The sequence below is a fragment of the Lagopus leucura genome, unplaced genomic scaffold, assembly GCF_019238085.1.
Source record: "Lagopus leucura isolate 7727_CA_CO unplaced genomic scaffold, USGS_WTPT01 Super-Scaffold_100004, whole genome shotgun sequence".
Taxonomy (NCBI): domain Eukaryota; kingdom Metazoa; phylum Chordata; class Aves; order Galliformes; family Phasianidae; genus Lagopus; species Lagopus leucura.
The window spans coordinates 62,098,169-62,124,478 of record NW_024962264.1 but is presented as its reverse complement, the minus strand read 5'-3'; the positions used below and the strand labels follow the sequence as shown (position 1 = coordinate 62,124,478).

The following is a 26,310-nucleotide window of genomic DNA, read 5'->3' as shown; positions in this document are numbered from 1 at the left end:
TAAGACACAAACCCCAACATACGCTTTCCTCCTCAGCTGGAAGCCTGAGGCTAAAGTACAGGCAAGAAGGGGTTTGAGCTGGCTGAGGCCACACCTTTCAAGATCCTCCAAGAGGCAGAACTAGCCATGAGGGAGCAGGTATTTGAGCCATGTGCCTGCCTGCCTTATACATATCTTATACATATCTTGTTTAAGCAGTGCAAAGGTATGTTTACTGCAGTTCATCTGCAAACCACCTGCAAAACACCAACAGGAGGCTGTAGAAAACCCTTCAGTTGACAAGAAATGGGTAACAGCATGGAGGTTCTGTTCTGCTTGTAAGACTATGTGGTTCCCAAGACTCACTATCTAGATGGTTTATGTGCAGTCTGCACGTCCTAGCAATGGCAGATTTCACAGACCCATTACAACAATATCTGTACCAGGTCAGCAAGACCCAACCACTTCAGCAATCTGTAGGCAATAGCAGCCAGATCTGGATGCTAAGGAGAAACACTAAACTGACAAAGGAGTGAAGTGTACTGTTCTGTACTGCAAATTAATACGTCATTTGCAGAACTGATTCCACCCTGTCCTGAAGCTGGCAGTAGGGTGTGCCAGTGACAATCAGCTGGGTCAGGAAAACAAACTGAGAGAAGCAGCAAGCCTCCCAAACCTTCTGCACAGGGCAGCAGCCAGGCTGGGCTGCACTCATGATGATGCCCAGCAGGAGGACACACATGGATGATCCTTCTATGGAAGCATCCTATGTCCTCAGCTTCCAGCAGACCCTTGGGGGATTTCCTGAGCTGCACTGTAACCTTTAAATGTGATGGATCAACGCAGTTGGATCCTTTGGCGGCACAACATACTAACTGCAGTGGTAATTTGGGTTTTCAAAAAGCAGCTCACAGTGAAAATAAACATTAAGTATTGTTTTGGTATACTGTTATTTCAATGACCTTTTAGTTCTAAGTTTATCAGCAACTGATGAACGCACACTTTTTATTAACCCTGCAATTTACTAACACAGAGAAGCACAGACAGAACTTAAAGACCATTATGCACTCTCCAAACAACAAGTAACCCTTTACGTAGGAAATTAATATAACAATGAATGTGACAGTGCTCCTGGCAAGCTCAGCTGCACTTCTTTCATGATATAACAGATGATCTATTAGAATTTAAATTCACAGACACCAACTCTTATTTATCGGTTAATGCTGTACATCACAGTGCTTCCATTAAAACATATATATTTAATCAAAACTCATATTTATATATACATATCTGCTTCATACACATAATGATGCTTGCCTGGCAAGACTTTAGGCTTAAGGACTACCCAAAGCATGGCACACACCCAAGGACCATGTTACCTTCAGCACACACAGGAACACTTTCAGCTTCCCCCGATTAGTGCTGTAAAACACTACAGGTGAGGCTCATTTAGAAAAGTCACAGTTTTTCTTCTACTAAAATGCTCTGCAAGTCACTGCATCTCATGTATTTCCCATCCTGACCTTGCACTTTTAAAAATCTCAGACTGTCTCCCACAACCTACAAAGGTTTATGCAGCATCACAGCTTCTAGCAGTATGAAACATAGCATGTTTTGAGCTCAAGCAAACTGTTTCTTGGCCCACATGAGACCCAGAGTACAGTTGAATACCTCTACTCTTCCCCCTTTCAAAGCAACATCCCCCAGGAAGCAGGGCAACGTCCCCAGAGCAGCCCTCTCCCAGGGACCATGCCTGCTTTTCACTGGATGGGATGTGCTGATTCCTGCAGCAGAGCACTTGCAGGGATGCTGCAGGGCTGGGCACTGCCTGTCGGAGACCTGCGGTCCATTTGCTCAGAGACATGACACAGCCCCCTGTTAGTTATATTCCCGAGTGCCTCACAGGGGCATGCTTGTTTGAGGAATGCACAAAAGACAAGTTTTGCTGCTGCTAATTCACTTCTTCCTGCATTCTTGATTAACAAACAAACAAAACACACAGGGAAAAATCCAAGAGACCTGGCAGAGGCAGGAGATAACTGTCTGCCTACATCAAGCCAAAGCATTTGCTCAGCTTACAAGATGGGAACAGCAACACGTTCCCTGTCCATTTCGAGAACACTGAAACAGAAGCTTTTTCTTCATTTCCTTACTAATTCTTAGAAGCTGTGCTTCAAAATTGTTCAATTTTCAAAGGCTCTGCCATCCAAAGAGTGAGATCTCAACCTCACAGAGCCCTGCGCAGCCATGCAAAAGGAGTGAAACCTCCAGGAGGGCCAGACCAATATGGGTGCCCAGGGCTGCATGTGCTTTGCAGAAGGGACGCACCACTGTGAGGCCACTTCCTCCTGCAGCACTGCACCAGGAGCAGGGCAGAGTCCAGCATGAGTACCCTAAGATACTAAGATCCCAATGCAGTCTTGAGAAGGATATACCTTGCTTTTTCACACTGTAGTACAGAATTAGCTTAAAATAATGCAAAGGAATGAGGTTAAGCCACTTGAATCTCTCATTGATTTTCGGTTTTCACGCAGGGAAAGCTAAATTCCTTCATACAGGTGTCAGGTTAGAGCCATTTCAAAATTTCCTTGCAAGAGGTCATAAGTGCCAATTTACTTCCTATTTAGGCTGCTCAGTGAAAGCCTATGGATACAAAGCTCTAGAAACACTAACAAACAATATATACATGTATATTATTTGTATACTATCCACTGTATCGTTGGAAACTAGTTACTTTTGAGTACCATTCTGACTGACATGCCTTCAGCTATTACAGTCTCATCTAGAACATCTTTTAGGAGGAAGTTTTTCACTCAGAGGGTGGTGATGCACTGGAACAGGTTGCCCAAGGAGGTTGTGGATGCCCCATCCCAGGAGGCATTCAAGGCCAGGCTGGATGTGGCTCTGGGCAGCCTGGTCTGGTGGTTGGCGACCCTGCACATAGCAGGGGGTTGGAACTAGATGATCTTTGTGGTCCTTTTCAACCCAGGCCATTCTATGATTCTGTCATCTGTCCTTAGGACAGATTTCTTTCCTCCCTGCTTTTTACTTGGATATTTCTTGCTTTGTGACCCTGAGGTGTGAACCTTAACCACATGGCACCAGAGTGGGCAAGTCATCAGATGAATGAGTCCTTACAGAATTTCACCAAGATGGACCACGTTCAAGTTGAGCCAGGCATCCTACTGAGGCTTGCATCAGAGAGAAAGGAATTTGATGAGTAAAGTGCTGACAAACACGTTACTATAGCTTTGACCTCAAGTCTATCCTACAAGAAGAATTTTGCTGGAATTATATCCCTGTTTCCATTTCTCTTCCTCTCAACATCCCCTCAAGAGCGCACCAAAAACCAACTCAGCACATGCACACACTGAGGGACCAGGCACTGCCCTCCCCACTGATGCCAAAGTCGGAGCTCAAGCCCCACACGTGCCACACGAGCGCAGGGCACAGAGCAGCACAGCACAGCACAGCACACTGCTGAGCGGCCACGCGGTGTTCAGGCCTCTGGGAGCAGGGGAGGAAAGCAGCCACTGCTGCCCCAGGGCCTGGCCGCGGCTGGGAGCCATTAAACTTTACAAGACGCCTGATGGATTTTAATGCCATTTTAGTAAAGCAGAGTGAAGAACAGTACGGTCGGTATTATCAGCTCATAAACCCACTGTGCTGGAGGAGGGGGCTGTTAAAAAACAGATTTTACAAGAGTCCTTCATGCCAATCCATTAGGTAACTAGAATTAGGCACATCTCATGTGCTTTGGGAACACCAGTTTGCACATACAGTGTACTTGCACTGATTTGTCACTCACACCAATCACCACTAATAATAAAATCACCAGGAATAATAAAATCTGGCTTTAAGTGCAGTAAAACCTGAAGAGGTGCAGCAAGCAGAAGCAGCTACAAGTGTTAGTTGTGTAACCACAAGCACACCTCGCAGTTCACCTATTTTGACCTTGAGATGGCATAGAAAAGAGATTTAACGTGACAAATACTACCCAGTGCACCACTACAGAGATATAGTGCAGAACTGAAAGCAAGAACAGAACTTGAACAACGAGCAGATCCCACTACTGCCCCTGCATCTCCTGCAAGTGGTGGTGTTGCAGCACACTGCTGCAACACAGCGTGGTGGGGCAGGGGGAAGTGGAGGCTCAGGGTGGAGAAATGATCAGGGGAAAAAGGAGGGACGGACCCTTCAATGGTGACAAGTCAGTAATGGCGGAACAGGGAGAAAGGAGGAACAGAAGTGAGCATCCAGAAAGAGGGTGGAAAAGAGAGTGAGAAAGAAGCATAGCTGGGGGCAAAGGTAGTTTTTGTTTTTTAAAAAAACTGAAACCAAAGGGCAGAAATCTGCATGAAGCATTTTTCTTGAGGACTGATCTCACTGCTTGAGCCACTGCCCTCTGCAGCCCAGGCCTGAGTTCCTCCCATTCCCAGGATGACCACGTGGCTGTTAGGCAGGGCCACATTTACTCATATTACAATTAAACTACAGGAAAGCATGTTGGCATGCGAGGGAAGTGATGACCGAGTTGCTACGTCACTGTGGCCACAGAACAGATTGAAAAAAAGAAGAGAAAAAAACACGCGAAAACCCCCAGTGAGCTCAATCTGGCAGTGCCATCAAAACCAGCCATCAGCCACCTCTCACACATTCAGAAGCAGGCAGCTAGGCGCAGCTCATCCACACTCATGCAACACACTTCTTTGATCCGTGAATCCCAAAATACCACAAACTAATGAAAAAGGACAAACGCATCCCAAAGGATGTGGATAAAAACGACCCCAAAGATTTTGCTGTATGGTGCACGCAAGGCAGTGATCCCACAGCATGGGGCTGGGCACCTTCAGCACGCTGCAGTCACCTGAGTGCATCTTCAAGCACTGCACACTGCAGCCAGACCTCACCTGCCAGCAAATCCCAGCAAAGCACAACAGTTTCCAGAACCATGCAAATATGGGGCCTTTACAAACCACGTCTTTGGGGTCCAATGAATGCCCACAGTTACTGCAGTTTCCCAGCATCGACTGCCCCACATCAGGGCTGCAGCTCAGGAGCCCACCTGCAGCTCTGTACCAGTGCAACGGCAAAAACATCTCTGTATGTACCAACATGCAGTGCAAGTTGCAAGAGCAAAATTAACTGTACTTCAGGCATGCTTTTAAAACAATAAATACTGCTGTGTGACATATTGCTCCCCCAAAATAACCCGCCTTAATCACAATATACCTCCAGCAAATAGTTGCTGCAGTTGGATTCTTTATTAGTAACCGTGCAGTTAACCAGTTACAGCTTTAATTAGGCAAAAGCTAATTATCAGAGGTGATCCAAAAATAGCACACTGAACAACATAAAAAAAGAAGCCAAGAGAAAAGCAACACAATACCTATTAAATTTTAGTTGGTAAAAAACAACACTTAAAAGATCTGGTGCAGAACCAAAAAATTTCCAGCAGAATATTCTGAACTAAGCACAGTCACTCAGACGTCAGCCACACATCCTTCAATTTGCTTTTTTCAGGACTTACCTATGTTTTTCTAGTTCGTTGTGTGAGGACCTATTAAAAAAAAAAGGAGAAGTAATATTAGAGAACAAGGTAAACACCAGGATTTGGAACACTTAAAAACCAACACCTGCATAAGAGCTCTCTAAAATATATACTTCTATGTATTATGAAACAACTTTGCTTTCAAATCACTTTTACATCTCTTAAATATTTCAAGGTACCAAGTTAATCTCCATGAGTAAACGGTGGGTTGGGAGGAATTATAATAAATTTGCATTAATAAAGTTTTCAATAGATTCCGTGACTGGATTGCATATGAAAAAAATATGATCAGGTTAGTATTAAAAGCAGCCCACGAGATTTTTATCTGCAAAGAAAAGCTGTGAGGGAGCAGCAGTGTTAGGAGATCTGAGTGCCAATGATAAGGGAGAAAGCACCAGCAAGCTGGCACTGGAGCCCAGGAGAAGCAGAGGAAGAAATCAGCAGCCGAGCACCGCTGTTGACATCTTAGTGGCAAAATAAAGGAATGCTCTGAATTCTTATGAGCCTACAAACAGGAAAAAAAAAAGCCCAGTCCCTGAGCTGGCCACACCAGTATGCTATTCTCTTCCAAACTAACAGGCTTCGAGATTTATTTTTTTCCCCCAGCTGATGCCTCAGGTTTCTGCCATCAGAAGGCAGCCCTAACTTCTTGGGGATTTGTTTTTTTTTCCAATTGATTCAGCTGGAAATACCGATTTTATTTATTTGTACAGCTCAGACTAAAGACATTCCCAAAACAAAGTTACTGTCACCAATTTGAACCCGGCAACTTCCTGGGGTATTACTTCTGTCCAAGCAGCACCATGTGCAGAACGTTAAGGATCACTATGGGGCAAGCGTGGACATCTCAAGAGCAACATCCCCCTGACCAACATGTGCCCCATACAGCAGGAACTGCTCTGTCTGTGCCCACTTGCACCCACAGTACCTTGATGAGAGCCACACCATAAATATTACCTCTCTGGCCTCAGAGAGGAAAAGAGAGAGCTCATGCAAAGGAATAACCATTGAAGAAAGCCACAAGCAATTTATTTCAGGCCAGCACAGCTACTGATCCCATAATGAATTAAGTGAACCCAGCCCTGTGTGTTTCAAGCTACGGCAGGGGAGATTCAGGCTGGACATGAGGAAGTATTACTTTTCAGAAAGGGTGGTCAGGCACTGGAATGGACTGCCCAGGGAGGTGGCGGAGTCACCGAGCCTGGGGGTGTTCAAGGAAAGGCTGGATGTTGTGTTGAGGGACAGGGTTCAGTGGGAGCTGTTGGGAATAGGTGAACGGTTGGACTGGGTGATCTTTTAGGTCTTTTCCAACCTTGATGATTCTATGATTCTATGATTCTAAGGACAGCTCAGGCACACACAACATTCAGCAGTGGTGCTGATCCACTTTTGACTAAGAGCATCCCAATGTTGCTACTGAGACATCAACTAAGCAACCATTACCTGCTATCATCTGCTGAATAGCCTATGGATTAGTTTTATAACTCATTACATCAAGTGAGCCACACCCAGACAATACAGGTACTCTTCCAACACCACACAAATGCTCTCCTGACCAACACACCCAGACTGAGAATGGTTTATAAAGATATTCTGTGCTACGCTGGCATATCAAGTTGTGGTTACTGCATTTTTACATCGTTGCTATTTGACCCCAGTAAGGTCTCTATTCCCATATACACTTAGATAAATCAAGCTTTAGCTCCACAAGAAGCAAAGAACACCACGTCCAACCAGCTAGTGCTCACAGAAACACACAGAAAACAAATGCTCAGTCTGGAACCATTCTTCACAAAGACTGGGCAGGCTGGGGACAGTCACAGGGGCAGTCGTGGAGGACTCTGAAGAAGTAACACTGACAAATGCAGCCAGGCCAGCTCTGGACCACACTCCCATTAACTAAAACAAATTGCTCCAACACCTGCCTTCTTGGGACACAGAACCCACCTCAATACCTGCAGCATGAGAGAACTGGCACCAGCAGGAACTGAGCACGCTGAGCAACACTGAGCCCTTGGGGACAGCCTGGGAACCAAACCTGGACAGCTGACATCCACATGACCACTGTACCACCTGCCTTTGGAGAAGAGGAGGCTCAGGGGAGACCATATTGCTCTCTACAGCTGTCTGAAAGGTGGTCACAGCAAAGCCACTTCTCCCATGTAAGCAATGATTGGATGGGAGGAGACAGCCTTAAATTGCACCAGGGGAGACTCCAGTTGGATATTAGGAAAAGTTACTTCTCAAAGAGTGGTGAGGTACTGGAACAGGCTGCCCAGATGGTGGGGAAGTCACTGTCCCTAGAGGTGTTCAAGAAACATGGAGATCTGGTGCTGAGTGGCATGGGTTAGTGGGCATGGTGGGGATGGGTTGACAGTAGGACTGGGTAATCAATCTTAGTGGTCTTTTTCAACCTCAGTGATACTATGAAATGCCCTGCAATCTGACAGCTCTGGAAGGATTAATCAAAAAGCACAAGAGTTTTCATTCATTTGGTTTCTTTGGGAGAGGAGAGATGAGCTTCTAAATACTATTTACTTTCTTCTACACTATAGCATATTACAAGAATATCCATCTGCTTATGCTCCTACTGCAACCTGAAGTGAAAGAAAAGTTAGAACTGCTCTGCACACAAACCAGCACTCCAAATGCTACCATGATTTCAGAATGGAGGCTTTTATTATTTCACTGATATAGGGAGTGGGCCAGGAATAAGAAGATAGATGGATATGTGTGTTTATAAAAGAACACATGTATGTATTTACATAGAAGAACCAGGCCTACACAGCAATTTTCAGACCAATGGTCTGTGGAGGCCTTTGAAAGTGCCTGCAAGAGAAGGAAGACTTCTGGCATCAAACTTAAGTCCCCTGTGCTGGGTTGTGCATCTCCACGCACAACTTCAGGGAGCTGGGGGTAATGCTGGTAAAGGAGTCAGTAAAAAGCCTCAGCTGAAAATAGGAGAGAGACACCAACAAACACCATCAACAAATAACAGATCCAGGAGGAGATCTGGAGTGCTGTTTGCAGGCATGGTGGCCCAGGACAGCCCTAACACCATGCAGTAAAGGGGGAGCAATCAGCCAACAACCAAGTAGCAGTTTTCTTAGTGAATGCATCGTATGGAATAGGGAGGAGGAGCCAGTAAAGCCAGGGAACCCTACGTCCATACCTGAGCTGCCATGAAACACACGTGGAAATACTGCAGCCCATCACCTGCACTGCCCTGCATGACAAGTGTAATGCTGAGCTTGTGTACATGCACATCCTGCTCTGTACCAACTGTTCTGGGGGCACTTTCCCAGTTACTTTAAATTGGACACACCACTTACAGTGTGCTGGTGTGGAATTCATCCACCAGAAACAACTTCTGCATTCTCCTCACAGCCTTGCAGATTGGGCTGGGCACTTCCTTACACACAGCTCAGGTCCCTGGATCCAAGCTCATGCTGCTAGATGATGGCCAAGATTGTTTCCTTCCCACAGACACCAACACTGCAGCTTCCAGGCACTGCAGGCTCAGCGCAGCTCATCACTGGGGAAGGAGCAGCCAGTAAGAGTCACCACATTAGGACCAAAAGCATCAGCATCAAAAACAAGCTGAGGGATATTGATTGCTGTCCCTCTGCAGACTGTTTTAGGAAAGCAGACTCAGAGGGATCCATCAAATTCAGAAAGCAGAGTCGTCGTCCCCACAGCCTGCTTCAGTGCTTTCTGCTCAGCCTTCCGCAAAACAAAAAAGAACAGAAAAATAAAAGTCAGCTCTGATCCCCACGCCGCGTGGGCACGGAGCGACATCTGTGCAGAGCCAGGGGCTTGCTCTGCAGGGCACGTGCTGCGTCTCGCCGTGAGCCAACACTAACAGAGGAACCCGGATACGGAGCTCTGTTTTTATTTGAAACACCAAATGCAGCTTTCACCCCTTTTTACACATAACCCTTCACCAGAGCACAGCAAAAAGTACAGCCCTATTTATATAACGCTCCGACCAAAATACTGACTTTAATAGATAGAGGAGATATATTTATGAACGGGCCTTTATTTTGCTTTCGTTCCCCCCCCCTTCCATAACGCAACTCCTGAAGGAGCAGGCCAAACACTGCACCACTGACGTCCAATTCCTTTCTCCACGACTCAATGTAACCGTGACCTCAGTGGACTGGCATCCAACACACTGATTTCAGTTCTCATTTTACCTTATTTCTGACCCTTCCGGGTCAGGGACGCTGCTGTCCCTGGGCTGGTACCATGCTATGCCACCAGCTGCATGGTGGTGCAAATCCACCTCACTCAGGATGGGAGTACAGGATTCCAGCACCAAGCCCTTTCCCATTGTCTCCTCTTCCCTTTTTTTAATAGAAGCACAGAAACGTTTGGGCTTTCAGGTATCATGAGGACAGAACACAAGGAAATCCAGCTACCTGCAGGCCAAGCTGGGTTCCTACCTGAGCCTTGCTAGCAAACGTCACCAAATTTCCAATCTGTGTCGTGCTCTTCCTTGGCACACTGCACACATTATCTCTCCATTTCACAGCAACCTCAGAAAGACATCCAAAGGTTTGTTATTAGAATTTCCAAGGCACAACCCCACTAAACCCAGCTGCTTGCTTTATGCCCTTTCTGTAATTCCAGACAGACATTAACCAGAGTTATCGGACTGCACTGCACTGATTTAGGAGTTACAGTTATGGGTCGGTGAAGAGGAGACATTTATTATCCTGCAGTCAAGTACATGATAAGCATTTGTGCAACAAGAAGATGCGAGCTGGGTTTACCTTTCTTCCCCTCAAAAGTCAATTGCCTCTCTCAGAGCTGTTCTCCTTGCACAACAAACACGCAGATTTGCTGACCACAGGATCTGGGTCAGAACTATTGGAGGAGCACAACTCTGAATCTCAGCAACGGACATCAGAGAGAAAATGGAGCAGCCTGGTTCATGGAACACACAGTAATGAGCACACTGCAGGAAACGTGGCCAGAAGAAATCACATAAAAACAGATAGTTTTCATATAGAAGAGAAGAAGATGGCTAAATAACCACCCTGCAAATATCCTGCTGAGCAACAAGCTGCTAAAGAACACTTTCAGTTTTGATCCAAAAGTATCAGTAGGCAAAGCAAAAATGTGAAATTCCTGCAGTGGACAGTAGTCTTATAGCTTTTGATTGATTAAATGCAGTTTTGCTGCTATTTTTCCTGCTATCAATCCAAATCTGTCATTTAATTCCCTTAGGGAAGCAGGCAGCGCTTCAGCGCAGACTCCACTGCCCAGTCCCAAGGGTCAGCACCCTTCCTCCCCTTTTGCTCACAAGAGTCCCAAGCAAGATGCACCCCATTCGGCTGGAGGCTCCAGGTATCATGACAACACTACATCAGTAGGGGAAGCAGCACCTTGATGAGAAACGAGGCCCTTCTGCCCCAGTCCTCCAGAAAATCTGGAGCAGCTGCAGGGGTGCTCTGAGCCCCCACAGGCAGGCAGCGTGGGGAGGAACTGCAGAGCAGAGCAGTGCGTGGCACAGCCTCTTGCTGCTCACACTTCTCCCCTCCTCCCCTTTCCTCATTTTCCCAAAATGAGGAGGAAGACGTTTTTTCATGCTTATATATATATATATATATATATACACATATATATTTAGCTCATGAAGCGTGCAAAACATACATATATATATATATATATATATCAGTTTTTAATCTGATCAGACAATATAAACAAAGGGAGCTAAGGATGCTGCAAGCAGCAGGACATAAAAACAGATGACGAAAACAACCAAACCCCTGCAGTTTCGAAACGTGCAGTTCTCTGCTCCTTTCCTTCCCCTCCAGCCTTAAGCACGTATTTTTGTATCTAAGAAGAAAAATGCAGTCATTAGGAATACACTTCAGACATGTATGCACTCTGCCTGAATGTGATGTTCCAAGCCTGGAAAAGGGTTGAAGCAGAACAATAACAACAAACACTTTGCCCAATGCTTCACATCACCACGACCACTCCAGATCCTCTGAACTTTGACCAGTCGTCTGCCCCTGGTAATCTCCAAGTCGCTTAGGGAGACTTAATGGCATTACCCAAACTCTAGTCTGGGGTTCAGATCCTGCAGCCTATCAGCTCCAAATAATAATAATAAACAGTGATGCTGGTGTACTTCATGGGGTTTAGGCTGGATGTTCTAATGTAAAGATCATTTTCCCTCCTGGAATTCATACTCAGATGCAAAGCTGAGCAGCAACAGCTCCAAGTGGGAACGGGGGCAGGAGGCACGAGGGATGCAGAGGTGCCCACACGGCTCTGCAGGCGCACTCGCTCCTAACACAGCAGGATGCTGCATTTCAGCAATGCGTCTTCACTCACAACCTGACAGCATCCACGCCACGCAAAACAAACCTAGCAGTGCTGCCTCAGGGCTCAGTTTGGGAAGCACCACTTCGTCCCATAACACAAACTCATTGCTGATCTAATCACTGCAGCGAGGAGGAAAGAAAGCACAAGGAAATGTATAGGTGGCATGTCACAGGATCGCACGTTGGAGGCTGGCACTGCTGCATGGTGAGGATCAGAACGAAAGTCCAAGCAAATACAGGATGCAGGATGGTAACTGCAAGCAGGCATGCATGTCTCAGCTTCCATAACATGAGCAAATCTGTGACCAGAAATCTTTTAATTCTGCTGTATTTGATAGGTTACAAATCCTCTCTTAAAAACTCCAGAAAGCAGCTTACAGTTCAGACAGATAACTATTTTGCAGGGATGACAAGAGACCTAAGAAAGGAAACGATGGAATAATAGCTCTCTAAGTAACACAGCTTTCCCAAACTCATGAGACACAAATAGTCCGTAAGGTGCAATGAGCGCTTTGCAGTGGGAAATCCTAGGAGCCCTGTTTAGATTAACCGTGAATTTGTTTCAAAAGGCACTCAGCATCTTTTGTGAGTAAATAGCTAGAAATCTCAAGAAACTTCTCCCACTCCTGATGACTCTCTAAAATGAACTGACATCTCCATACTTTGAAATGAGACAAAGAATTCAACTGAATCCAAAACCATGTCCGAGAACTGCAGTGAGAAGGCAGCAGCGTGTGCCTGACTTACAGCAGGGGACAGGGAACAAGCAGTCTCCCCCAGCAGCTCTCTGAGGTGGGCAGGAGCGGGGTGCCAGCTCTGCCTGCTTCTGATTTCAGTGTGCATCTCGGGCACCCTGCAGAATCCCTGCTGGGGGAGCAGGAGCAGTGCGGGCCCACCGAGCTCACGGCCGCTTTGCAAAACAAGTCACGTGCAAGCCGAGTTCACGTTAGGCTATTCCAGAGGAAGCACCGTGCCCAGCGGAGCCGGCGGTGGGGCCAGGCCCAGCCGGGCACGGCGACTCCGGAACAGCCCTGGAAGAGCCGAGCAGCGCGGAGCAGAGCAGCAGAGCGAGGGCTGGAGGAGTTCCCAGGCGGGGGCCGGCACCGTCCCCGTAAGACAGCCTCCCGCACGTACACAGCCACTGCCGGAGCAGCAAACAAAGCTGCAGAGAGCCTGCGCGCAGCCGCCCTTCTCTAATGCCATCGCAGCACAGGTAGCGCTGCGGGGACAAAAAAAAAAAAAAACAAAAAAAAACAAAAAACAGGCGACGGCACGACGAGGCAGGCGACGACCACGACGGGCCACGCGGTGTGACAGCGGCACGTGTTGGCCATGCTCCAGCATCGGGTCGAGCCCGCTTCGGTACCGTCGCGCTGCCGTACCTACGGGAGAAGTTCAAGCATGGGGTCGGGACCGTCCCGTGCACGCGGTGATCCTGAGGCCCCAAGGGGGGGGGGAAGGTTATAAATAAATGCTGGGGGGGGAGGGGGGGGGAGGGAGGGGTTGAGTTGGTGCCATGCAAAGAAAGGGCTGCGCGGGGCCCGGGCAAGGCGCCGGCAGCGAGAGCGGAGCAGAGCAGAGCCGTGGGGGCGGCCGGCCGGGAGGAGATGCTGTACGCGTGGCAGTGTTTATATGAGAGATCAAAACAGAGCCAAGCCCATCCAGGGAAAAATGGCGACTCCCGGGATGGGGGAGCCGAGCCGCGGGGTTGGCTGCTGGCGGGATGGATGGGACACGGCACGGGCATTGCGGGATGCGCTGCGGCGGTTACCTGTTATTCGGGGACTTTCTTGCCATGGAGCCTGCCTTTGTTTTCTTTCTGGAATAGTCACTATCGAAGGGTAACACTGATGCATAGCCATGTTCTGCTTCTAGGGACAAAGTCAGCATTAGTGGCAATATATTTTTTCCATGCATTTTTTTCCTCCTTTGCAGGAACGCTAGGGGTAAAGAACAGAATTTGTTTGCGGTTGATTTGTTGGGATTTCATTCTGGCATCTCTAAAAGCAGCGACACGCAACACAGACACACAGACACACACCGATCACACACACACACACAACACGCACACACACACCACACAAAAGCGCACCACCACCCCAAGTGCCACCGCCGGAGGATGCCCCCCCCATCCACGGGTGAAAACCAGAAAAAACAAAAATTATATATATGTGAAAAATAAACTAAAAATGAGGAATAAAGCGGAAAGGCAAGCGCCGTGCCCGGCCGTGGGCAGGTGGTGCGCGGGGCCCGGCCCGGCCGCGATCGCCTCACAACAAAGGGAGAGCGGCTCGCGGCGCTCTCAGTACCTCGGTCTCTTCTCTCCAAGTACTCGGCCGCCTCCAGGAGAATTAACAGAGAGTTCAACTCCATGGCTGCGTGTGAGAGGAGAAGAGAGCCGAACCAAGCCAAGCCGAGCTATGCCGAGCCGAGCCCCCCGCAGCCCGGCCACTCCGCTCCGCGCCGCACCCCGCGCCGAGTTCACGCGCGGGGGACTTCCAAGTCCCCAGTTATAAGGCACCTCTCTCAACCTACATTTGACACACAGCCGACAGGCAGCGCTCGCGGCCAATAGGAAAACGGGGTTCGGTGAGGGGGCGGGACGAGGTGCTTCCACGGGGCCAACCGGCGGCCAGAGCCCCCCTCCTTTTTCCTCTGGCTGGGGCAGGGAATGTTGACAGATCCCCATCTCGCCTCCCATTGGCTGGCCACTATAGTAACAATTTAGAAGCCGAAGCTTAGCAACAGCACGTGGTGGCCCGGCCCCCTCGCGCGCCGATTGGCTCGCTTCTTGCATGTTAAGCAGCTAGCTGGCGCCGATTGGCCTAATGGCCACTATGCAAATGACAGCAAGGAAGAAGCCAATGGTGCGGGAGGGGCGTGGCACACAGCCGGGGGAGGGGCGGAGGGCGAGGACGGCCGCTGGGCGTGGAGGAGGCGCGGCGTTGCCGTGAGGAAGAGGCAGGCGGGGCGGGGCCTCGCAGCGCCTCCCGTTAAAAACAAACCTGTAGGCAGGCAGCGCACCTCAGGAAAGCTGTGAGAAAAGGGGGGAAGGGACCAAAAAAAGCTAAAACGAAGCGGGGCAGTGGAGGCTGAGCGCTCCCACAGCTCTTCCGCGCAGCCTCTCCTCCCTGCGGGGGCTGAGGGCCGCGGTGCGAACTGCGGGACCGCGGAGAACCGGCAGGCCGCGCGCAGCGAATGCACTGCGCGTGCGCGGGGCGCGCATGTGCCGTGCGGCGCAGGGGGGCGGTGGGGCCGCCTGGGACGCGGCGCGCGCTGTGCCCTGTCAGCTCAGCGCCAGGCGGTTTTCGGCCCGGAGCTGCTCTCAGGAAGCGTTCAGAAAGAAGCGGACTGGGATGAAAAAGATGCTACCGATTAGATATCTGCTGAAAAAAAAAAAAAAAAAATGCCTGGCGCGCGTATCGGTGATCCCTGCAGAAATAGAGTTAAAAAATCATCCTGCGGGGAAAAAAAAAAAAAAAAAAAAAAAAAGCGAAACCCCTCAGAAACGCAGCAGCACCGCCCGCCGGCTCCACGGCTCCTGCCGGCACGTGCGGCCGCCTTCCGCCACCCCGGGCACAGCCGCCTCCTCGTGTTGCTGCTGCCCCTTTTCCTCCGGCTGCTCCTCCCGCTGCTGCGGCACTGGGCAGGAAGCCGCTCGCCGCTTCCCCGTCCGCGCTGTCCCATTGGCACTGCGGACTCGGCCTCTTTACCTCGGCTTGCTGCTGCACAGCTGCTGCCTGAAGACGTGTTGGCTTTCGCGTGAGGAAGAAGTTTTAAAATAGATGGGTTTTAAGCGGTGCTGCCAGCGCGCGTTGCTGCGTCTTCTGTCCAGAAGCGCTGCGGGCTGTCAGCAGCCGTCCTGCCGGCCGGCATGGGGGCGCACAAGCGGTCCCGTTGATTTCGGTTGAGCTTTTTGAATGGGAGCTGATGAGGAGCGCTGCGAAACGTTGTGCTCCGCTTTTATTCTTTAGCAGAAGACGTCAACTCCCGTGGTTTCAGTTACAGGTTCGTTTTAAGAGGAGAACAGCAGCAGGTTTAAAATAAAAATCGTGCTTTACCTTTTTTTTTTTTTTTTTTTTTTTTTTTAACAGGAGTGTAGTAAGACTTGGCTTAGGTAGGTTTCTCATAAAGTAGTGCCTGCTGTTTATTTCCGTGGAAACTACAACAGGTAGAACACAGCAGCGTTATTGAATAGAGCAAACTCTCAGCTGCAAAACACTTTTTTTTTCCAACACAGTCACCACCATTAGCTGTGCATTTTCAGCAGCAATAAACAAGAGCCTGCATGCTGCACTCAGGCTGCACCAGCGGAGGTGACCACTGTCGCTGCTGTTGAAGTGCAGTGCCCACTGCCTCACTGTGCTCACATCCACTGTTTGGTCTCCAGAAACGTTCAGCAATCATCTATGAATGTCAGCGGCTGCAATTTTTTCTCACACGGAGGAATTCAGTTTCAAACCTTCATACACACTTCCGTGTTAGATGCCATTTTGTAAGACTGCCCCTCTGCTGCCATCTGTCACACAGCAACAACGTGTAATAGTACATTGGTGGGAAGGTTCAACCTCTACTGCCATACCACCAGTATCTACCTCTGATGTCATGGGCCAACATCATAAGGCAGGAGGCATTACTTTCAGAGCAACCCTCATGCATTTCAGCTGGTATTTCACTAGTCTGTATCTTTCCCTCAGATAAGTGAATGTGGTATGGCTGGTGAACACTGCTGGTCGCACAGGATCATTAAAGCTGGAAAAGACCACTGAGATCATCAAGTCCAACCATCAGCCCATCTCACCATGCCCACAAACCACAATCCTCAGTGCCAATCTCTACATTTCTTGAACACCTCCACAGACAGTCACTTCCATGGGCAACCCGTTCGATTGCCCCACAACTCTTTCTGAGGAGAAATTGTTCCTAATATCCAACTTGAACCTCCTTTGGCACAATTTAAGGCCATTACCTCTCATCCTATTTGGCCCAGTTTCCCAGGATGGGACAAAATACAAGGCAGTATGGTAAAGAAGTATTGTAAAGAAGGCAGCCTCGTGGCTGTAATTTAAGAGAATGTTATATCTGCTTGCAAAAAAAAGTGTGACTCTGTAAATTACACAGCAGAGGAGAATTCAAAGTATGGATGCCAACAGTTAAAAAAAAAAAAAAAAAAAGAATTGCTCTAAGATTTACTTGTTGCCTGAACTGTTGAAATTCTGCATGAGGATGAGACAGTAAGGTGTTCACTGTAAATCCATAAAAATTAACGGTCGTTTTGCTGTTGTCTCCACTTGGAGTACATTTAGAAACTATTTCACATTTCTTTCTTTTATAAAATAACACGAAACTGTATATGAATAGGTCTGCAGTATCTACATAGGGAAGGAAGTTCCATTTGCCTGACTGCATGCGTTAGAGCATGTAGTAAAGAAAAGAGAAAGATACACAGGTAAGGCAATGCTGTTTGCTCCTGTAGCCAGTGGACTAGTGGGACCTCAGATCTGCAGAGCATCTGTATTTCTTAGTATGTGTGTCTAAATGCATCTTATAGTCTTTTATATCCATGCTGGGCAGTCACACAGCCAGAAGGGAAGATAAATGCAATTGCTATACAAATGTATCTGGGTGAAATCAGGGTGCACTCGTCCCTAAAGCAGGGATTCAGCTATTGTTTTGCCAAGGCTTTGAGGGCTTGAAGCTTCTCCTGCTCCTCCCCACCACTCTTGACCCATAGTGTTCACCTCTGAAGCTTGTGCATGATTAACTGTTATGCAATGGTGATAAGGGCTTCAAAATAGGCCTCCCTGGAATTCTGAAAATAGCTGATTTCTGTTCATGATGGCTCTCAGTCTGAGTTCTAAACTCTATTTTTTACTTGAGCAGTTAGTGCACATGTAACCACACACAGACATAGCCCCTACAGATGACATCCAGAGTAAATCCACATGCATTTAGGTAGGAGTGAATGAATTAGCTCATACCAAACAAATGCTGTATACATTCTGCAAATGCACACATTAACCTATAGGTGCAGTGAAGGAGCTTTCTGTACAACATGCAACAGTGCACTAGAGAACTTAAAGCAGGTTTAGCAAGATATTTCCTCAAGTAAGTTCTTCTCATGAGGTATCATTAAAACTTCCAAAACACATAGAATGAATTGGACTGGATCTGGTTTTCTTTGTACCCCTGGTCCAGGATGAGCTTTAGGGAGGTCAGCATAGAGGCACAGGTGGATGTGAAACTGAACTACTGTGAGAACCGAAGGACACGCTCAAAGGTGCACATGTGCTCAAGGGCTTTGCAGATTTGCATCTCTAAATAGCCTTTTTCCATTTCTACAAGCAAGCAGCAGGAACAGCTGAGTGCTAAAGAAACAGCTGGCCTCCAGTGATAGAGGGTGGCTGTCACTTCATGGTGAAGTTTGCAGACCTTTATATTTAGAAACAGAAGGGAGAGCCATCAGTAGCCACACCCCACAACCTCCTGCTCTCTGTAGTTCACTCACAGCCTGTGCTTTATGATAGGAGTGCCAGTACTTACATTTTTAAATGCTGTCATGCCTTTCCTTTCCAAAATCCATCAGTGGTGTGACATGGCACATGAGGCTGCTGATGCCAGAACCGCTTCCTGTCCTGCAGTACAATAGGGGCAGAGAGAGTTCTAATGAGAATCCATTCTTACTTGCATACTCACCACATCTACTCTTATAGAAATAATTAGTTCTTACATGCTTTTCAGATTTGTCTCATTACAGCTACCACCTCTTCCTTTCTTTCAGCTTTTTAAGTTCCCTATTGTATCTTATTTCTGTGTCCAAATGCTTGGTCTCATTCACTGTGCCTTGGAATCCATCCCCATGCTTCCTTGAGTATTGCAAGGCTTAATTAATTAGCAAAGAGCTTTAGTTGTCTTCCCACACAAAAGGAGATCTGCACTCAGAACTGGCACTAACAAACTCCATCTCCTTGTCTCAGCACCTCACATCCCATTTACTCTCTCATCTCACCTGTGATTCAGATCATTAATTCTTGTTTCCTAAATGCAGAAACCAAAACACCTGAAAGGTAAGTGGAAGGAAGTTCAGAAGCAGTAATTTTGGCAGTGCCTAAGCCTGATCTGAGATGCTTTAACTGCAGCTACTCAACTAAATAGAGCAGGGCTGAAGATAACTCTCCAGCCCTGATCTCAAACATCAGATACTCACTGGACTCAGAGCCATGACAACAGGTCAATCCCTACTGACCTGAGTCACCCCTGTCTACTAAGGTGATGGGTTCTGTATGCAATGATCACCGGCCTAGCTTACTGCCTACTCTGGATCAGTTGTTTCCTGCACTGTTTGAATTGATGGCTTTTCAAAACCAGTTGAATTTGCCATGTTTTTGTTTGCCATCTAGTGAGGGTTTATGAAATGCTATTTTGACTGTAAGTCAAATTTGAAATGCCAGCCCCTTAGAACATCCTTTCCTTGTTAACTGCAACAGTATGAAAGGCAACATTTGTTTTTTGGCATCCTCAAGGGTTTGGCTGAGGACCTTGAATGCCCCCTGTGCCAGCAGTTCCTGGCTGGCGAGTTGTGTGGAGCGTGGGACATGCGGTACCCTGCTTCTGGCCCTGCAGCCATTTCTGTGATGAGGCATGAAATTATGCGTAACTGATTGAAGGGAGGCATAGATTGAAAAGCTTGAGAGACACTGATTTACTCCATCAGCTTGCTCCATGTCAAGCCCCATTTTACCTAGGCCATGCCTGACAATTTTGGATGGCATCTTCCTAAAAAAATCTTCACTGGTGCTGCCACTCTCAAAGCGCTTTATGGAAGGCAGTGGTACTGCTGCCTTCATTTGAAAAGACAAAAAAGAAATGGAGACGTTGACAAAACAACTCAGTGTCACTGAGCTGTGGAAAAGCTGGAGAGAGGACTGGGTACCCAGTTCCCAGTACAACATGTTGGGCATTATGTTATACTCCGAAAGCAGGATTTGTTATTTGATTTTGATTCCAAATCACAGATGTATCATAGCTTTATTATATTCCTCTGGCACAGGAAGGGGACCTTGTGTTCATTTGTATTGCATTAAAGTTCCACAAAATCTATAGCCTAGTGCAGTGCAAAAAGGCTTTGAAGAAACTATGAGTCAGACCCACTTTGTGTTAGAGTGCTTTTTGGGTGGCATGGGCATCTGCCTGAAGTCACTGCCTGAAGGAGCTGCTGAATTAAACATTTCTGCTTTAACCCATAATGTTTGCAGTCAGGCCTTCTTATTAGGATACTTTGATACAAGCATGTCATATAGCACTAAAAGCATATTCCAACATGCTGACATGATCATGTAAGCTGTCTTGGTGCTTAGCACCACTTTTGCAGTCCAGGAGAGAGGAAGAGAGCAGGGCCGAGTACATGTTAACAAATGGAGATGAAACTTCATAAATAAAATCAGTCAGCTGTAACACAGCCTCGATAGCATCACTGAGCATTATGGAACCTTTGAACATTTAAAAAAAATAAAACATTTTCTCACCCAAGATACCTGTTCTCTGTGGGTCTGTGAAGCGAATCTTGTCTATTGAGTTTGCAGGAAGAATCTCTAAAAAAAATTGTATTGTTGTTCAGTCTGAAAATCCATCTAGATTTGGAAGAATGAGCTCATTTGTCCTGTTGACAAACAGAGCTGTTAGATGCCATTTGAGTCTAGAATATTTATTACAGGTAAGGAACAAAGAGAAAAATATTGGAGAAGTAGCATAGAAATCTCTCACCTGGATGTTCGGACATCCAAGATCAATTGAACTGTACACTAGGGGAATCAGATTTTGAGATAAGAAGGAATTTCAGGTGGACTCCTAATGTCTCACATACAGCCTTTCCTCAGGAGCCAAGCTCTGTGCTAACATATGTGGGAGAACATATTTTCGTTCATAAAGGATTGATGTCTGTGACATATTTACAGGCCTGCAGTAAGTTTGTAAGCAAATCAGTAAGTTTTATTCCCAGTAGGAAGAAAATAATGCCTGATGTGGCTGATGCAGATCTGTGACTGGGTGCAAGGTTCTGCCACTTGTGTTAGCCACGACTGGATCCAGACGAGTCTGGAAGAGTGTAGGTGTATTCTGTGCTGTGTAATAGTGATAATGCTGTGTGTTTCTGCAGCACATCCAACAACTGAGACTGCTCAGTTAAGCTTTGCCAGTTCAGGCCTTTTATAGATATTAGTAATTAGGTAAGTAAAATGCAGTTCAACTGAACGAGAGAGAAATCAGTATTGATTCTAAACCTTATACTGCTGGTACAGTTGGGCCTGTACTACTGCAGTAGAGATAAAAGAGCTGGTGCATCAATACCCATGGTCAGGAGGAGATCAAAATGGCCCAGGTGGTAAATAACCTGGACAATTGCCTGCAGCACCTACAATTATGGAGCAGTGTAAAGACTTGGCAGGTGAATAGTCAGCAGATGCTGTCTTATCTCTCTATTTGCTTTGGATGTTTGGGTCTGACCCAAAACATATTGAAATCAATTTGTATCTTCTCTGTTATGTTAGGCTGTGCACCAGGCTCTGATCAGCTGTGGGCCTAATTAAATGATTTTCCTCATCGGAAGCTAATTAACCCAATAGAGGAATGAAACTGAATGCTAAATGAGGCACCATATCTGTAACATACGCTTTAGAATAAAAAATTATAGACTTCATTTCTCACTGTCTTATGTAGTCTCTTATGCCACATAAAGCAAGTGCAATCTCCTACTCTCTTTTATGGGTAAAAATATAGAAACTGGGTGAACAGTCAGACAGAAGGTCTGCAAAGACCTCCTGGGCCACTCTTGCCTGGGACTGGATGGAGTTTTGTATCTCACCATGAGAAATTCAGACCCATCACATTGTGGTGACAGGGTGTCTGCTATTCTTACGCAAGGGGTATAGCAGGTAACATGAAAGTGTGGAATCTGCAGTAATTAATTAGATAATGGGAAATCAATCATGCTAATGGGTACGTAAATGTTGGCAGGCTCTAAACATTACTGTGTAGATGGAAGTGATTTAGTGAACGCTTCTTTCAGAGGTTGTGGGTGGGAAGCTGCAGAGCTCTGGGCAGCAATGATAGAGTGTGGTGCTTTCCTGTGCTGCTTCACAGCTGAGCTTCCAAGCTGAGAGCTGGCTTTAGTACTTTAGAGCTTTAGTAGACACACCGAACTCCAGCAAAAGGAAGATCTTTGCTCAACAATCCCATGACACTTCTGTGACAGGGGTGGAGAGTAAAAGGCATGGCCTCCAAGAGACAAAAAATTGCTGAAAGCAATGCACGGTTGGATGGTGATAGGACAAAGGGAAATGATTTTACACTAAAAAAGGGGGAAGATTTAGATTAGATATTCAGAGGAAATTCTTTATTCAGAGGGCGGTGATGCTCCAGCACAGAGAGCTGTGGGTGCCCCATCCCTGGAAATGCTCGAGGCCAGGTTGGATGGGCCCTGGGCAGCCTAAGATGATGGAGGGCACCCAGCCAACAGCAGGGGTTACAGGTGGTGAGCTGTAAGGTCCCTTTCAACCCAAACCATTCTGTGATTCTATGATTCTGTGATAAGTTCTAGTCATGCCAAGTGACTCTGTCACACATACATTTTTGAATGAAATTATGAGGATCATTTTAAAATGTCATGTATATTCACAGATATCCCAGAGGGTGTGAAAGTTAGTAGAAGTACATGCCTGAATAGAAAAGGTAGCTCTAATATTCACAGGTGCACTGATGGGACTTAAAGCTTTAACTTCTAATGAACATCTCTCCAGCATTTGAGGTAACCCCTCATCTACAGCTATGAGGGATTGTAATTAAAATCCAGACTCCTGTGAGCTCAGAAAGTCCCCAGAGGCAATAAAATCTGATTGCTGAGCAGCAGTACTGTTCACTTCTGAAATGCTGTCACAGGCTATTCCAAATATGAATGAGTGAACAAGGCCCATACAAGAGGCAGCTTTTGTCGTGACTGGGGTGGGACCAAGGGATGGTTGTGGCCTTGTGCAAAGCAGTGCAGATCTCCAGCCCACAAAGAAAGAGTCAGTGCTGGATGCTTTGGTCCTGCAGAGCACTGGTTTGTGCTTGGAGGGGTGTCCATCCCAAGAGATGGAGGTTTGTTCATGCACACCATGTTGCAGGACTTATTGCACAGAGCTGCTGCCATTAGCAGAGGAGCATGTTGAGTGTCTGTCCTGACATCAGGTAGAAGAACCCTATCTGATGGATCATCTCTGCTTACAAGCTTGCCTCTGCTTCCCAAAGAATGATAGATGCTTTACACCTAAAGGCAGAGAGTATAATGGTTTAATGAAGAGGTAGGAGGTAACATTTGAGTGTGACCTCTGCTTTCATTGTTTGTTTGTGCCTTTGACATCTCATAAAACACATCAAACCACCCCAAATGCACACATCTGGGATTTTTGTGTTGAATGCTTGGTGGTTTTGTTAGGCCTTTAGTTACCTGTGGAGCCTACTATTTACTGCATGATGGTTTTTGCCACTTAGGCACTCCGCTTAATCAGATTTGTAAATTAATTCTCTCCTGGGGTTTCTCTTTGTGTGCTCAGAAAGCATAAAAAGTGTTCGTGACACGCTTCAAAACACACTGGTTACATTAGTCATCCTCTCAGCATAATAGTTTTATGGAGAACACTTCATGTTAAAAAAGTCCTTTAAACCAGTTTCTTTATTCCACTTTTGATCCCTGCAGTTATGTTGCATGTTAGTAAACAGCTACGCAAAATCTGTAATCGTGATTTTTCTCTGGAGGAATTACCTACTGTTTCTGTCATGAAATATCTATTATTATTTTTTCATGATTTATTCAACTGAAAGCATTTTCATACTGGGTCCTGACCTTTTCCCAGCAGCTTGGAAGCTACTTAAAAAAATCAGCACTGCTGAATCATTGCATACCTCATGCCTGTTCCCCATCACCTCTTTGCTCACCAGTCTTTCACTTCGTGTTTAACAGGAAACCAGCAGATAAATCACTGCTTTAAATTTCATAGAATCACAGAATAGCTTGGGTTGGAAGGGACCTCAAAGATCGTCTGTTTCCAAACCCCCTGCTGTGGACTGGGCTGCCAACCACTAAGTCAGGCACTAGATCAAGTTGCCAGGGCCTCATCCAGCCTGGCCTTGAACACCTCCAGCAACGGAGCAATTTCCTAGTTACTGAAAAAAAGAAGAAAAAAAAAAGAAAAAGCTCCTAAATGTTCAGAGGCTCAGGAAGGCTGAAGTAGTTGGAAAAAATAAATAGGCAAAAGGAAGACCTAAAAGCAAATGGGGATTTCACATTGCTGATGCTGGGATCTTGCAGACATTGCCAAACTCTTGTTCATGGTTATATTTGCCAGAAAAGGCCAAAAGCATATGGTGGAGAGAGCCGTATGTTGGAGAAGGAATGCAGTAGGAGAAAACACTTTTATCTGACAGAACAATCCATAATCCTGAAAAGAGAAAGCTTTGCCTTGAATTGCTGCTGAGAAGAATTTGCTCAGCACAGTGGGGAGGAAGCTGGCTCTGACATTGTTCTCCAACAGGACCTTGGGGCTTTCTAGACACGTTTCTCCCTGAACTATTTATCTCTCAGTTTCTCTCATCCCCTGGATCTTGCCTCAGAGCTGTGGGATGGCCAGAACCCCCAGGAATTCCCCCAGTCTTCACCCATAGGGCACATGTGATGGCAATAAATGCAGATGATGGTGCCCCAGAGAGAAGATGGAGGGCAGCTGTGCCCTCCAGTGTTTTCAAGGTCCTTGGTCACCTGGAGAACCTGAGCTCACCCAGCTGCTCTGTGGTCTCACACATTCACTCTCCCATTTCTTCCTTCTCAACATTGGTTTGCGGTGCATGAATTAATCCCTTCCAAATGTTCCTTCGCTTTGAACCAATTCTGGGGAACAGGAAAGTCATCCACTGGGATGTAACTGTGGGCCAGGTTGGTGGGACTGGACCCTACCTGTGGATGTCCGTTCATCTCTGCTACCACTTGAGCTTCTCTCTTGCTCTTTCACTGCTAAGCCCTCTGCTCTCCCCTTTCTCTTGGAGAACAGCATGGTGACATGCAGGAAGCAGGATTCTCCTGCTCTGCTGAATTTGGGGAACAAGTGCTGCTGTTTTCGGCCAAGTGCCAAGAAACCCTTGTTCACAGGCACAACTCACATTTGCTTCCTTACTCACCTGCGCATCTGGACCAGAAGGAGATGGGAGGTCTGCCAAGCACTGTTGGCCAGGCTTGCAGGCAGCTTTGCATTTTAGGAGAAGATCAGGAACCAGTATGGATATTTGACTCCCGTTAAAGAAAAGTATAGGCATGTGTCACGCTAGAGGAAAATAAAACAGATCTAAAGAGGACCAAAGTGGTACATTTTATGGCTCTATATAGAGCTTCCATCACAGATTAACTTGCCTCATCAGTGCAAACTCTAATTTTGTCCAGCAGTAGCGAACAAGCCCAGGGGCTAAGGCTGAAGACACAGGGACAAGCGAACTCCTCAGTTTTGTTCTTGATGTGGAGCGAGTGGGATTTGTTTTCCCTGTATAAAACCAGAGCACTGATGTGGATGGGACAAGGGAGAATGGTTTTAAACTAAAAGAGGGGAAGATTTATGTTAGATGTCAGGAAAAAATTCTTCACTATAAGGGTGGTAAGGCACTGGCACAAACTGCCGACAGAGCTGTGGATGCTCCATTCCTGGAGGTGCTCAAGGCCAGGTTGGATGGAGTCCTGGGCAGCCTGAGCTGGTGGGGGCAGCCAGCCCATGGCACGGGTTTGGAACAGGATGGGTGTAAGGTCCCTTCCAATTCAAGCCATTCTATGATTAAGCCATTCTATGTTGACCATGTAGAGCTCTAGGGGTGGGGAAAATAGGATATTAATGCTACAGATGCTGTATTTTTCTGGTGATGCCACATGACATTTCTGAATGATGCTTGTCCAGCATATCTGACACTCTGAAGAAACTTAATTCCTCCAAAACACTACATACACTGAAGTGGTACGTGTTGTCCCCTGGGAGTCAGAAATGGATAGTAGCACGAGCTGAATCAGGAAGATGAGCTCTTTAGAAGGTGAGGTCCTTACTATCCCCTCCTAACAGGGGCCCTGGGGAACAGGTCGGAGAATCACACACCAAAGGATCTCAACAACTGGGCTCCTTCCAGATCTTCCTGTTCTCACTTGCAATTGTTTTATCCGTAGCTATTGCAGAATTGCACAGAGTGCATGTTTCAGCCTGAGACTGTCCCGCTTCCTTTTGTATTCCCCTTATGGTATTACACACAGCAGACGTTTTTGGCGACATGCACTCTTTTTTGTAGTTTGGGTATTTCTCATAACAAAAAGATTTCTAGGCCTGGTCTTACTTCTTTCCCTTACTGGGAATATTCAGTCAGCGATTACCTTTGCCAAAGATG

The 26,310-nt window shown here is 46.8% G+C and overlaps 1 protein-coding gene across 2 annotated transcripts in view; it reads right to left on the bottom strand.

Moving 5' to 3' along the window:
- Positions 1-14,347, bottom strand: part of MXD4 (MAX dimerization protein 4) — a 38,147-nt gene extending 23,800 nt beyond the window's left edge. Inside the window, exons 1-3 of one of the 2 annotated variants that reach the window (XM_042871347.1) lie at positions 14,178-14,347; positions 13,640-13,808; positions 5,510-5,539 (exon numbers count right to left, since the gene is read on the bottom strand). In XM_042871347.1, coding sequence (XP_042727281.1) covers positions 5,510-5,539; positions 13,640-13,808; positions 14,178-14,241 — 263 coding nt within the window. In that variant the 5' untranslated portion in view covers positions 14,242-14,347. The remainder of the gene's footprint in view (positions 1-5,509; positions 5,540-13,639; positions 13,809-14,177) is intronic. The other variant, XM_042871348.1, reaches the window with a different exon arrangement.
- Between the last annotated feature and the right edge of the window lie 11,963 nt (positions 14,348-26,310).